Below are 14,885 nucleotides of genomic sequence, written 5' to 3'. Positions count from 1 at the left end.
GATAATTCCCCTGAGAAAATCAAATACACTTTTCGGTCAGTTTAAATGTTGTGTGCACATTGTTTTGGAGGCTTGATTTAAGAGATCCTACACCACGTATACTTTCTTCTAGTACTAAAATAGCCAGATCTATTCATCTGCTCAGGAAAGGACTTCTCCCCCCCCCCCGAGTAACTAATACATAAATCCCATAAATGTTTTTGGCTTGGTTTTACTTTTTGCATTAATAACTAAAAATTAGTCCAACTGTCCAGTTGAGTTTTTATCTGAAGGAGCCATTTATCCTTGGTGGCAGAAAGAGAAGAAGTTAAGAGTAATAATTTGCTTCCTGGAACGCCGTAGCCAATGGAGTGGGTACATCTCTTGTCAACTGACACAGGCAGGAGCAAAGATCTATTTCAGGCATAGGCAAACTCAGCCCTCCAGATGTTTTGGGATTACCACTCCCACCATCCCTAGCTAACAGGACCAGTGGTCAGGGATGATGGGAGTTGTAATCCCAAAACATCTGGAGGGCCGAGTTTGCCTATGCCTGATCTATGTGAAGTAGGCCCAGCTTCCTCAGTTTTTTTCTCCTGCCTGACGCAGCAGAACATTCGTCCTTGGCTCTACTGACTAGCTAAGTTTATTGGTTATTAGTTTCTGGTTTCCCCCCCTTCGCTTTATTTTTCTACTAGTTCTTCCTTTCTACTAGGAGCCAGTGTGGTGTAGTGGTTAAGAGCGGTAGACTCGTAATCTGGGGAACCGGGTTCGCGTCTCCGCTCCTCCACATGCAGCTGCTGGGTGACCTTGGGCTAGTCACACTTCTCTGAAGTCTCTCAGCCCCACTCACCTCACAGGGTGTCTGCTGTGGGGGAGGAAGGGAAAGGAGAATGTTAGCCGCTTTGAGACTCCTTAGGGTAGTGATAAAGCGGGATATCAAATCCAAACTCCTCCTCCTTCTCCGGTAGCTGCTGCTGCTTCTTCTTCTTCTTCTTCTTCTTCTTCTTCTTCTTCTTCTTCTTCTTCTTCTTCTTCTTCTTCTTCTTCTTCTTCTTCTTCTTCTTCTTCTTCTTCTTCTTCTTCTTCTTCTTCCCTTCTATTCTTTGGGATTTCATTCCCCCCTCTCCTTCCTCCATATATATATATAAAAGACCCTTACAATCTTTTTCTTTGTTCCTTCCTTTAAGACATTTTATTCTTGTTTGTTCCAAGATAGATACCTCTCTGTTCCTCTGTTGCGGTGCGTGGCACCTGTCCGCCCACCCGCTTGCTTTGCATGCTGCCGCCTCCTTCCGATTTCAGCGCACCGCTGTGGCTTTTGCCACTGTGTTTCTTTCCCCCCGACCTTTCCTTTCGGCTGGCCGTTATTCGTTGTTTTTCCGCCACCAAATTTCTGGGGTCGCATTTATTTCCCTTCTTATTTGTGTAGGCGTGCAGCTGCCTTTTATTAATCTAGTGTGGCTCTGTTTGTATTCTACGGGCCTCCGGGTCTGTGGTATGGCAGAGGGTGAGGGGTTTTTACACCCCTTGCAGCATTGCCTCCTGGTCCACTTTGTTCGGCGACGGAGTGCTTGCATGTTGCCTATACAACCTCCAGAGTTAACCTCCTCCAGTTTGCTTAAGTGACGTGTGTGGAGCTTGGCTGAGTCACGCTGCCCTCCCCATAGTTCGTAGTAGCAGCACCGGAGGTCTGAGGCTAGCTAATTCCTCCCACCTTCACCTTAAAAGTGATGACAGAGTGGTATTGAGGCTCCTGGATGAACCCTCTTCCTGGTCCACAGTGTGCCATAAGGAGTTGAGTGCCCCCCTGGATTCCACTACTATCAATATTGTGTGAGTGTGTATCCATCTTGTCCTCCACTATGGAGCTCCCTCAAGGTGTGACTGAACCACCTCCAAAGAAAGCCAAGCAAAAACTTTAAACACCTGTTACCTTCCAAGGTTGAGGAACGTAACAAGCCTTGCCCCCTGGTTCACAGAAACGCCCTTCCTCTATGCCTATTTCTCAATCTCAGGACTCCACTACAGTGAAGTCCCCGTTACCTAAAAGCAATGTTGGTCATGTGGATGCTAATCCTTTGCTGCCACCTACTGTTGAAGCGCATCTTAATATCAGTTTATCTGACTCAGAATCTGAATTTTTAGGATTTTCTGAGGATAATGGTCAGGGTGTGCAACACCCTCCATCAACCAATCAGGATGCCTCTTCTGTTGCATCTCTATCCTTTCCAGAACCATTTATTGAGCAGTTGAAAGAAGCACCTATTCTTGATTTAAAGTTTCTCAACCGATGGGTGATGTACAATAAATTCAAAATGGAGTCCCTGAACTCAATTTGAGAAGCCCTTCACGCCAGTGATTTGCTCTTGTCGGTCGACCTCCAAGATAGATACCTCCATGTGTTCATGAACCCAGTGCACCAAAAATATCTCAGGTTCGCCCTAGGTGACCACCATTTTCAATTCAGGGCCCTCTCCTTTGGCTTGGCCTCATTTCCCAGAATTTTTTTCCAAAATAGTGTTCACCCTGGTAGTGCATCTCAGACTTCAGGGAGTCCATATTTATCCATATTTGGACAATCTTCTTTGAGCACCACTCTGCGCGAACATGGTTTCCTGATCAATGAGGGGAAGAGCTGTTTGTCCCCGCCACAGAAAAGCATTCATCTCAGCACTCTATTGGACCACGATAAAAGGAGAGCAATATCTATCTCTGGAAAGACAAGTCAATATCAAATCTTTTGATTTCCTCAAAAGTAATGTTGGTCAAACAATTAGCTGTGATCCTGGGTCTTTGCATGTCCGCATCACAGATTACTCCATGGATGAAACACCATGTCCGCGACCTTCAATGGTTCCTCCTTCCCCACCAGTGGGCGATCATACACAATCTGCACAAGCGTCTCACTTAAAACTCTCCATGTGCTGGTGGACACGCTCATTCAACCTTCAAAAAGGCACCCCGTTCAGAGATCCTTTCACATCTCTGATTACCACAGACGCAAGCCTCCAGGGTTGGGGAGCCCATTGCCGGAACCAATTCACCCAAGGTCTCTGGATCACTTCATCAAGTGGCTGGAACTGCGAGTGGCCAGACTATCAATTATTCACTTTGCTCAGCAGTTCCATCTACACCACATCCTGATATGGACCGAGAATTCCATGGCAAAATCCAATATCACTCGTCAAAGTGGCACAGATGGAAGCTGCTTGTCTCTTTAACTGGGCTGAACACTGCCTGCTCTCCCTATCAGCCGAACATACCGTATCACTGAAGTCGACAACTATCGGGCGGATTGGATGAGCCTCAAACATCTAGACCCCAGAGAGTGAATACTAGACAGACAAATATTCGAACGGCTTCAAGTTCTCTGGGGTCTGTTCCAAGTGGATCTATTTGCGAGCAGAGCAAATCACCAACTGCCTGAAGATCATGGTTGTCAGAGCTTCAAACTCTGCCCTTCCACCTTCCACTTTCATACACCCTATTGCAGCAGGGACCTCTTCTCCATCTGGACCCTCAGTGGTTGAAACTGACTGCATTGGAACACTGCCACCTAGAATGTCAAGGTCTGCATGAGGCTGTTATTTCTACCCTCTAGCCTCTAGGGCCTAGGCATCCGTCAACAAAACGTATCTACCAATCTACATGAACAGCATTTACATAGTTTACAACCACACAGTTTCCGTTTCAGACATTCTCCACTGCTTTCAACATGGGCTACAGAAGGAATCCTGGCTTAAAACAAAGTCTGGTTTTAGAAGCTGGCTTGTTTAAACAAACAGAGTTTGCCATAAGCTAGGATTCCTGGTTTGTACAAGATGACAAGCCAGCAACCTTTGAACTTGAAAATAATCTCCATTGAAGTCATCCTCTGAGCCAGTAGAGGGCAGCATGCTAGCCAAGCCATGGTTTAGTGCAGGCATCCCCAAACTTCGGCCCTCCAGATGTTTTGGACTACAATTCCCATCTTCCCCGACCACTGGTCCTGTTAGCTAGGGATTATGGGAGTTGTAGGCCAAAACATCTGGAGGGCCACAGTTTGGGGATGCCTGGTTTAGTGTGTTATATGCAAATGCAGCTATTGAGTTTGAGGCAGCATTTGGAAATACCAAAGGGGCAGCTGGAGATAGGAATGTGGATGTGAATGAGAAGGGGTTAGAACAGAAAGGTATAACTTTATATTGTAAATACACAGACAGTAGTGAAAATCTGGGACAACATGTGGAAAGCAGAACCCTGAAGGATCACAGTGGAGAGTGGGAAGAAGGAGGAGATTCTCCCTAGGGAAATTTTGAATTTTGAAGAGATTTGATAAGTGGGAAGAGAAGCAGTTGAGAACAGAGGCCTAAGACACAGAGGAGAGGTTGGTCAACTCAATCAAAGAATCAATGTGGATGCATCCCCTCCAACATTTCTCTGAAGAAAATAGGGACATCCCATTCCATAATGACAATTTTTACTACGGTATTTATACCCCACATATCTTACTGGGTTGCCCCACCCACTCTGGGTGGCTTCCAACATATATAAAAACTTAATAAAACATTAAACATTAAACAACAACAACATACAGAATTGCTTTCAGATGGCTCAGGGGTCAGATAATTCCATACCATCCAACATTTCTCCAATGAAAATAGGGACATCCTAAGGAAAACGGGACATTCCAGGATCAAATCAGAAACTGGGACGGCTTCTCTGAATCAGGGACGTCCCCCGGAAAGTAGGGACATGTGGAGGGTCTGGTGGATGTGGTAAAGGCCTCGTGGTTTAGTGGTGAGGAGATCTATGGTCATTTTAGTGAGAGCAATTTCAAAGTAGTGTAGAGGGCAGAGTCTAGATTGTTATTACATGCATTACCACAGGGACGCGGTGCCTGGTAACTGCAAAATTAATATTCTTCCATTTGGTGACTTTTGCATAGTGGGATTTCAAGCATCTAAACTAACCCTGAGAATTGCACATCTTTAATAGTGCCTGCAACAGACAACTAGTTGAGAAACAAGCTTCTTTCCTGTTGTCTTGCTCAGAAGCTTCTCCACTTGTGTATGAATCATAATGCTGATGCAGCGGTGATAAAGCATAATGCTTCTCAGCAGAGTTTCGGTATGGCTACACTAGAGCTTACACCTGTATATGGATTACAGCACCTCATTATGATAACAACTTGGATAGAAGAGAGAGAATACATGGTAGAGCAACAAATATTAAGGAAGGATTAAAAACGGCTCTGTTCATGGATAGCTAGGGGAGTTTAACTGCATACAGGTTGGAGGAAAGGAGATAACAAGAGGATGTGATAAGAACCTGCAAATATTTGAGAGGGACTAACAGAGGAATGCGGGATGACTTACAGCAACTGAAGCAACGTAACAAGAATTGGTGTTTTAAAGTTAGCAACATGAAAGGCATAATCTAGAATAATTATGTTTACCATGTGGCTTAAACATGGAATGATAGTATTGGTTCAAGTCACAGGTTCGTTAATGCCTTATATGGTTTTCAGTATCTCTTAGAAGTTACAGGAAGTGAGAAGAAAATCCAGCTCTTTTTCCTCTGCTGAGCAATGTATCTACACTTACAGCACAATCCTATTTGAAAATAAATCCCACTGAGTTTAATGGATCTTACTTCCAAGAAAGTGGATATAGGATTGCAGTTTTTATATGTTTCATTTGTATACAGGTTGTTGTTGTTGTTTTTAAGATATAGCAATGGGCTATTGGGTGCATGCAAGGCTGCATGAAAACTAAATTTCCTATTTTCACATACGATTTGGAGAAAGCCCTCTCATTAGATCAGTTCTTTTAAGCTGAGTTACTACTGCTGCTTTCCCTGTGGCCAAGTGTATAAGACAAGGCTGAAGCCCAGGGCAAAATTTAGGTAAGGAGGTAATGGCACCCAACTGGATAAAATTAAGAGGTAGGCTGTAAGAATGTGATAAAAAGGTAAACGTAAAGGGGCCCCTGACCATCAGGTCCAGTCGTGTCCGACTCTGGGGTTGCGGCGCTCATCTCGCTCTATAGGCCGAGGGAGCCGGCGTTTGTCTGCAGACAGCTTCCGGGTCATGTGGCCAGCATGACAAGGCTGCTTCTGGCGAACCAGAGCAGCGCACGGAAACGCCGTTTACCTTCCCGCCGGAGCGGTCCCTATTTATCTACTTGCACTTTGACGTGCTTTCGAACTGCTAGGTGGGCAGGAGCTGGGACCAAGCAACGGGAGCTCACCCCGTCGCAGGGATTCGAACCGCCGACCTTCTGATCAGCAAGCCCTAGACTCTGTGGTTTAACCCACAGCGCCACCTGGGTCCCTCTAAGAATGTGATACAGTACTCTAAAAACACAAGTGCAATAAATCTCCAGCTCCTGCAGCTGGCACCCATAAGGAAAAGCACCAGCCGCTTAAGAATTAATAGGCCTACTCAAGTTCCTCTTTAAAAAGAGAAATCAGCTGTGCTTATCTGATGTGCAACTCTGGCTCTGTTAATAGAACCCTTGAACTCATTAGGTCTGCTAGCTCTAAGGAAGATGTAAATATTGCACCTACAGGTGAAACTTGGAAAATTAGAATATCGTCAAAAAGTGCATTTATTTCAGTAATGCAACTTATTATTTTTTATTTTTCTTTTAATTTTTACAAATGCTTTCTTTTGGAAATTCCACGGTAATAAAACAAATAGTTACGATAATACAAAAATAAACATCGCTATTACATTTCATTAATTACATTTCATTTATAATTGACCCACCTAACGACAAATAATTACAATTACAACAAATAAAGGCTTGACATATCTTGCCCTGTATAGCATGCGCCTATCTCATATATTGGTTTCACCTTTTAAGTTGCGTTACTGAAATAAATGCACTTTTCGACGATATTCTAATTTTCCAAGTTTCACTTGTATATGGTTGGCTAACATGGAAAAACTTCATTCCGTAGCCAGTTGATAGAAGTAGATGTGATGTAAGAAATCTCTGATAAGGATTGCCTGCTGTTTGCTCAAAAATTAATAGCACTTGCTGGCAGATAAATCAGAATGAGTATGTAGAACTAGTGGAAGGGACAAGTTAAATCTCTCTCTCCACTCCACCCCTGGTACAGTTTTTCTTATGAAAACATCTCCAAAAAGCTGCTAGGAAGGGAGGAAATCTAGGTAGCTACTGCAGGGGGACTGTTATCAGGAGAACGTGGGGTAGAATAAATACCCTTCCCAAAATGACATTGTCTTTACTTGATTTGACCTCTCAACCTCCGGTGCCTTTTTTTTAAAGAAAGAAAAATCATGAGAAATCCTAATCATTTGCTTTGTGTCTAATATCCCACATTACCGAACTTCTTTGCTCATTCATTGTGAAACAGATCAAGGCCCTTAGACATGTGTCCATATTTCACTTCTCTTCCATAACCTTTTGCCTGCCCCTTATTCAGTACTTGTGTCACCCATTCTTTCTCCCCCTGCAAAAATAAAAAATAAAAATCACCACTCTCCATCAAAACCTGCGAAGTAACTTAATCTTCTATCTACCCTGCCCCAACCTACATCATTTCTCTCTTCCTTTTTAGCATAGTACAAGAGATGCACTATAGATTTCTCTGCAAAATAATTAGCATCCTCCCTTGTAATCTTTGGGTTCTCTTAGGCTTTACCTTTCATTTACTATACTACCTTCAGTCAAATCTGGCAAAAATGCGGTTTTCATCCTTTAGAAGAATGCCCCTGGCTTGCTAACTTCTAAACCCCCCCCCCAACCTCACCATCTTTCTGCAGCGACCTTATTTTAAAACATTTTGTGTACCTCAGCACCAGGGAGCTTAATATGACAAAATTCAGCCCCCTCCCCAAAGAACCAGTCAATTATACTCCTAATCTTTTATACCTTACATCCAGGTGTGTAACAATAGCTTTTAGCTAATTTAGTTTAATTCTCTCTTTTTTTAAATTTCTTTCGTAGGAATGCTGTCTGTGTAATTTGAGAGGTGGAGCGCTCAAGCAGACTACCAACAGAAAGTAAGTGAATTCTACAGCAACGCACGGGGGGGGGGGGCAGGATTAGGCTTGGGAACCAAATTTTGTGTTTCCTCCATCCTGGTGGACCATTTTGACAGGTGGAATTACCTGATGTCACCATGACGTCAGGTGACCCATCTTCAAATTAAAGTAGGGGGGGCACACTCTTAAATGCCTTCCTGGTTGTTCCTTTGTAGCCTGGCTGCAAAGATGTAAGTATGGCTTTCAGTCAGTGCTGCAGTGCCAACTTCAAGCCCAACTTTCTGGATAGATCAGCTGTATTTTGAAGCTCCCAGATGGGAACTTGGGGGAACTCTTGTCTTTTTCTGTGCTTCAGTATCTATATGTGGTTTTCCTGTACCAGCTACATGTGCACCCACCCTAAAATATTTTTAAAAAAGAATCTCATAATTTTGTTGCCACCACCATGCTTTGTGTATGGTTTGGCACCTCTGAAGAATGGTTATAACACATTTTTTTCCCCAAATGTGCAGTTTTGTATTATTTTGATTAGCCTTTCTGTCAAAGAGAACTGGGTTTTAGAAATGTCTGTGGAAACCTAAAGAAAAGATTACTTACCTTTCTTTGCAAACACCACTTTTAGTGTTGGGTTTTAAATTTCAGTTAGCAGGCTTAGACAAAGACAGCTTCAAAATGTAATTTACGTACAGTAGTCTTTTATCTCTACAAAAATGAACTAACATATGGACCTCTCCTCTCCAGCTGAAAGGTACAGGTAGCTTCCAATTAAGTTGCTAAGTTAGGTTGCTGTTGCTTTTTAAATGCATTTTGTGAGCTAATGTGCAAGTTTTGTTTTATCATCCTCTCATGCTTAAATATTCCACACTCAGCTTTTGTTGATGACAATATAAAAGAAGAAAATGAAAGCTCATTTGTCATTTTTTGCATGGACAAGTCTTACAGTTTTATCTCATGTTCAACTTATTTTTCTTTAGTTCTGGAATTCTGTGATTATGGTAGTTAATATGGTATCACTAAACTTTTGATAGAAATGAGCATTTATTAACAAAATAATCAATCTGAATCAATTTAGAATAACTCTGGAACTCAAGCTGGTTCGTTTTATTACTGTTACTTACTATAGACTCAGAAAATAACTCTGCAGTTGACACCATACTCTTTGTAAGACCAATATCCTGTAGTCAAATAGAGCAATGTTTTAGCTTATCAAACGATGGAACTAAAACAAACTTCATCAACATGGCACCTGCATAGACTTTCCCAGGTAACCATAGGTCTTTCCTTCCCTTTTTGAAATTAGACTCGAAAGAAGCATTTTTTTTGTAACCAACTGTTGTTGTTGTTGTTGTTGTTGTTGTTGTTGTTGTTGTTGTTGTTGTTGTTGTTGTTGCTGCTGCTGCTGCTGCTGTTTGTGGTCTCCACAAAAGTTTTTCCTGGTTTGCAAATGTGGCCATGGTTCCCCAAAGGCTGGTGATCCCTGAACCTTTTTGTTCAGTTGTAGAAAAATCTGTACCACTAATTCAGTGCTTTTTTGTGGCATCCTTCAGTCATTTCCTCCAGGAAAAGTGTGTATTTCCAAAAAGAGTTCCATTTAAAAGCTCTCTATTTTAAGCCCTTTCATTATTAGCAGTGTTAAAGACAGTCTGAATGGGCAGAAACCTCCTCTTGGTTGAATAACACTTAGCAGTTTATGCTCTGGATATTCCAGGAAATCTGCTCCACCGCACGGTGGGGAGGAATTGCGGTGGATCATGTGACCGCCCCTCCCCTCCGGGGGGCAGGGGCGTTGTTCCGCGCCGCCCGGGGTGTGGATCTTGTCCGAAGCCTGGGGCGGGGCTAGGGCCATGCCACAACCCTTCCAGGAACCCAGGGGTGAGCTCGAGTTGGTTTGCATTGACGGGGCTCCCCCTACCGGTGGTTTACCCTACCAGACTACCTGCACAACAGGCAGGAGTCAGATATAGCCTGGTCTACTCAATGTCTAAAGCCAATACCGCTCACATTCTGTAGTCAATAAAGTTGTGGCCTAAATTTGCCCAATAACATTAACCTTATATCCTGTGTCCTAGTGTTTTTATTCCTCCTTGAGGGGGTGGTTGCGGGGTCTTGACACGCAACTTCCCACCCTTGCCTTTTGGTTTGAAACATCAATCAGGTATCTGCTTACACTCCTTCCTTGCCTCCACCATTCCTTTGTTTCCTTGCCTTAAAGCTGTGTTTGTGATTTTGTTTTCAGGGCTAGTTAGGACCCTATGCAGAAATAACCAGCTGGAATAGTCTGAAGGGGAGAGATACTTCTAGCTTTGAACTTAACTGAGAAAAGTTCAGATAAACCAAGAGGATGGAGCTGGACTTGGGCTCAGCCGCAGCATAACTGGCCACTCTACCACTCTACCACTGCCTGAGCCTTAGCAGGGATAGGAAGTATCCCTCGCAAAGTGCATGCAAAGGAATCCTACTTGAAATTCATTATTTCTATCCAGTGAGGTTTTTTGACTCCCCTTTTCTGACAGAATCCCTGCTTGCCACAGCAATGGGTTTGAAAGTTTTAAACTGACAACACCATCCTATTCCTTCCCCATTTGGACAGGAAATATTCGCACTCCCAAGTTTTCTAATTTCTTAGGTCTCCTGTATTGTTCTGTTCTTGCTGTATCTGGCTCTTGAAAGCCAGGAAAAGGCCTTTAATTTTTATTTATTTTATTTAGAAAGATTTATAGATCATAAGAATCATTAACATAATAAAATTATCAATAAAATAAAATAAAGCAAAAATCCACCAAACTGTTCAAAAAAACAAGTATAAGATCATCATCAATTAAAAAAAAACCTGATAAATTTTGCAAAAGTAAAACTAGCATAGATAACTACTATAAACTACTACTTCCAGGGCTGTCTTAAGCATATGTGGTGCCGGGGTGCAAATATCTGCCTGGTGTGCCCCCTCCCCCGGTTGCCCAGTCCCAGGCGCGCAGGCGGGCAGAGCCAGCTGTCTCCCTCAGCGTCTCGCTGGCTAGGTCCCCCCCAAACTCCCGGCACAGAGTCACCCACAGCAGAAGAGCCCACGGTGGTGCTCCGACCGACAGGCAGGACTCAACTCTCAGACCCCGGACTCTTGGCCTGGCACCCCTGAGAGTCCGGCACCCAGGTGCCCTGCACTCCTAGCGCCTATGGGGAAGACGGCCCTGACTACTTCACATATAACATTTTCCCTTTTCTGGTTCTTTCCTCTTCTCCATAAGAAAGCTAGGTTTTTTGAAGACTCACCTTCAGAGTTCCGTATTAGGCAGTTCTCCTACTTTAGTCTTTTCTCTCTATCTCTGGTTACAAAAGTAGTTGGTCCAGGCAAGGCATGGGTGGACTAGTCTGGGTATCCACTATTAGCCCATTCTTTTCTTTATTTTTTCTGTAATGATGTTTCAAGCCACAATACTACTTGCTCTTAAATTATCTTGTTATCACCTTTAAGTTTCTATTGATTTATAAATGAACATTCTAATTACAGCTGCAGTGTGTTTATTGCTTTCTGTCTGGAGCAAGCACACTATGCTAAATCCCCCAAATTAAGCAAAGTTATCAGAGCCAATGCCGTTCTGTCTATGTAAAGATCTTGAGAGTAATATTGCTAATTCCCTCAAATTAGCTTTTTAGCAAATACACATGTTTAGCTGGTCATTATGGGCTTCATAAACTGTGGTTTATGAAGTTGGGCATGGGTGTCGGGCCCTGGTACCAAACACCCCATCTCCTGGCTTTAATACGAATCGAAATCTTTGCGGCAGTTATGTCTGAACTAAGGAACTCTAGCTTAATGTTAATCGATGTCTCTCCCCCCCCCCAAATGCGGTATTGCCATACAGATAAATTTATAATACATCTGCCCAGTATTTTAAATTAGCTTCAAATAGTTATTATAATCTCTTTGCAGTCAGCTTTTTAGCTAAATGTTAATTAAGCATCAAGTATCTCATAACAGAGTGCTGACGGAAATAAACAGATTTCAAAATATAGATCAAGGAAATGTCGGCTAAACTGAATGCAACACTTTTCTTTGATATCTACCGATGAGAGCCCACAAAGGGCATGTTTGAAAATCAGAATCCTTTCTGTGGGTATTGTATCTTAAAAGTAAAATCATGAATGAAAAATGTAGGCGTGGTTTCTGTTTATAGAGGAATCCTACCTCCACCCATGTTTCACATGTGTTTCGTGTCGTTTCACAACACCGTGTTTTGCTACTTTTATGTTTTGACTCGACTGCCAGTTTTAAATAGTAAAACAATTGCCTTCCACAGGAGTCCATAATATCCTATAATCACTTCACTGGTTTCTTTTAATACATTTCCTATGAGTAATATCTATGAATCCATATGAAGTTATTTATAAAGACTTTTTTTTCAGAATGTAGAGAAACAGGAAAACATAGTGGAAAGACACAGGACCTTTCCCATAAAACCCTATTCTAGACATTCGCAAATACAGAATCACAACCCAATACACAAGAGCTGTGGTGTAGTGAAACAGGGACAAAGGGCCACCCACTCTTTTCACAGCTGGAACAATGATGTCCTGGGGTCCTATTTTCCATTCTCCTGGGGTGCATCCCAGTTTTTTGTCCCCAGAGAAACCCACTAAATCCACACTAAGCTGAGATGAGAAAGATTGCATTAGCTTGCAAGGTTAAGGTATAAACTGCATTTTTATTTTGACTTCTGTTTAAGCCCCCTTATTATAAACCAACAAAAATGTCACAGTATAGTGAGTGAACTTTTGAGTTCCTCTGAATTCTTCATAAGCTTGATTGTTATACAAAGTGGTAAGAAGGGTGAGAAAAATGCTGGCTTCATTGCATTGGCCAAAATTCATTTTTCTTTAATATCCAGGCTATGCAAGCATGGCTTTGCAGGATATAATGAAAAGTGCCTGCACATAAGGATAAAGCCACACCACTAAACAAGAGTCTGTTTTTCCCTGCACACCTTGGCTGGCCAGCCGGGTGCATCAAACACAACCATCAGGGAGCTAGGCAAGTTATACTTGTCGCCAGGATTAATCCGCTTCTGCTGTTTCTTCAGTATGCATGATTATCTCAGTGCCACGAGGAACGCAACCCCAGGACTCTGTGTTTTCTAATATAACTGGGACTATTTCCAAACAGTACTTGTAAAGGACCTCAGAATAAATATTTATGGTATTTATTTCTCACCAATGGCTGGGATCCAGTCCTCCCATGTGTGGACAAAAAGTGTTTCCAACTTCCATTCTATGTGTGTCAGTTTCTGTTTAGCTGCATCTCACACCATTATATGTGTGTGTGTTTATATTTATTTATTTATTGTGTTTTTGTTCAGTTTTTTAAAAAAATATAATCATAACAAGGATAGGGAAGTTAAGGAAGAACAAATAACAGCTCACAAGGGAAAGCCCTCTTTCCATGCTGATTCTTGCTCTGGAGATGAGGTCATAAATGTGCCTTCTTGGGGTCCCACAGCACCCTCAAATGCCTCCCTTGGCGCTTTTCTGACATTTGTAGGGTTGTTTAGTTGTGGGGATGCTTTTTATTTTTGGATGCAGAGGTTGTTGCTTGCATTTCTGTTTTGTGTCTTATCTGTTGGGGCAGTGGTTGTCTTAGCAACACCATTCTTTTCATTGCTAGAGATGGATATTTTGTGGTTTCTTACATTTCCACCTGCGCTCCCAGAGCCAAAAGGATTGGGGCCCCCTGCTCGCACAGTGCTCTGTATGTGGTTCCTTAGAGCTCAGCGAATATGTAATAAGTTTTTCCAGTAATGCATTAGGATATTTTCAACAAACTTTTTCGAAATTACTGGGCATGCATGAAAGAGGATGGAATCAAAAGAAATGTGTGTCTGATTTTACATGCATAGGGAGCTTTTGAGCTATGTTTCTTTAAAAACAGCAGCCCTGTTGTATATGGCAAACATATTTTGAAACTGACGTGGCATCTGATCAAACAGAAAAAGGAAAAGATGTCGCTGGGTACCACCAAACATTGACATGCCTAAAGTAGTTGGACCTGAGCCATCATGTATTATTATTACTATTACTATTACTGTTGTTGTTTTAACAAATGTAACACGTTATATGGTATGAATACTGTGTAAGTATATCAATTTGGGGGGAAATTATGGTTTCTCATAGCATTCCTTGTGAAAAAAAACCCACCATTTTGCAGAGAATAAAGTTTGAGAAATGCAGTGGGAAAATCTCTCTCTCTATATATATATATATTAATTTTTTTGCATATCTTTCTTTTTTGTATTGTTGTTATTTACAGGTGGGCTCACGTCATGTGTGCAATTGCGATTCCTGAAGTGAGATTTGTGAATGTCATAGAGAGGACACCAATAGACACAAGCAGGATACCTTTGCAGAGGTTAAAACTGGTGAGCAGTAATGATTCAAATATATATATATATAATGGTTCTAAGAATGTGTAGTGAACCTCATTGATGATGTTTATGTTGTACAATTGTCACAGAGTGCTCAATTTCTGTTTTCAAATGCCAGTCAAAATGTGTGAAAACTACTGTTTTGTACTTCCTGCTGAAAATTGCATTCAGTTATATACTCAGTAACTGTGGGGAACAGCTGTGGGAACCTTGGGCCCCCCAGGTGCTGCTGAACTACAACTCCCAACAATCCCAGCAAGCACAGCCAGGGATGTTTGGGGTTTTAGGGTAGTAACATCTGGAGCAGGCATCCCCAAACTGCGGCCCTCCAGATGTTTTGGCCTACAACTCCTATGATCCCTAGCTAACAGGACCAGTTGTTGGGGAAGATGGGAATTGTAGTCCAAAACATCTGGAGGGCCGCAGTTTGGGGATGCCTGATCTGGAGGGCCTTAGGACACCTGAACTAGTGGAACAAAAATCATCATTACCAT

The 14,885-nt window shown here is 42.3% G+C and overlaps 1 protein-coding gene across 6 annotated transcripts in view; it reads left to right on the top strand.

Moving 5' to 3' along the window:
- Positions 1–14,885, top strand: part of KDM4C (lysine demethylase 4C) — a 209,774-nt gene that overhangs the window by 137,293 nt on the left and 57,596 nt on the right. For all 6 annotated transcript variants that reach the window (XM_035140870.3, XM_088659061.1, XM_035140866.3 and 3 more), the window contains 2 exons: positions 7,941–7,996; positions 14,277–14,385. In XM_035140870.3, coding sequence (XP_034996761.1) covers positions 7,941–7,996; positions 14,277–14,385 — 165 coding nt within the window. The remainder of the gene's footprint in view (positions 1–7,940; positions 7,997–14,276; positions 14,386–14,885) is intronic.

This window comes from Zootoca vivipara, chromosome 15 (assembly GCF_965207765.1).
Source record: "Zootoca vivipara chromosome 15, rZooViv2.hap1.1, whole genome shotgun sequence".
Lineage (NCBI taxonomy): Eukaryota > Metazoa > Chordata > Lepidosauria > Squamata > Lacertidae > Zootoca > Zootoca vivipara.
This window is presented reverse-complemented; position numbering and strand designations above follow the sequence as displayed.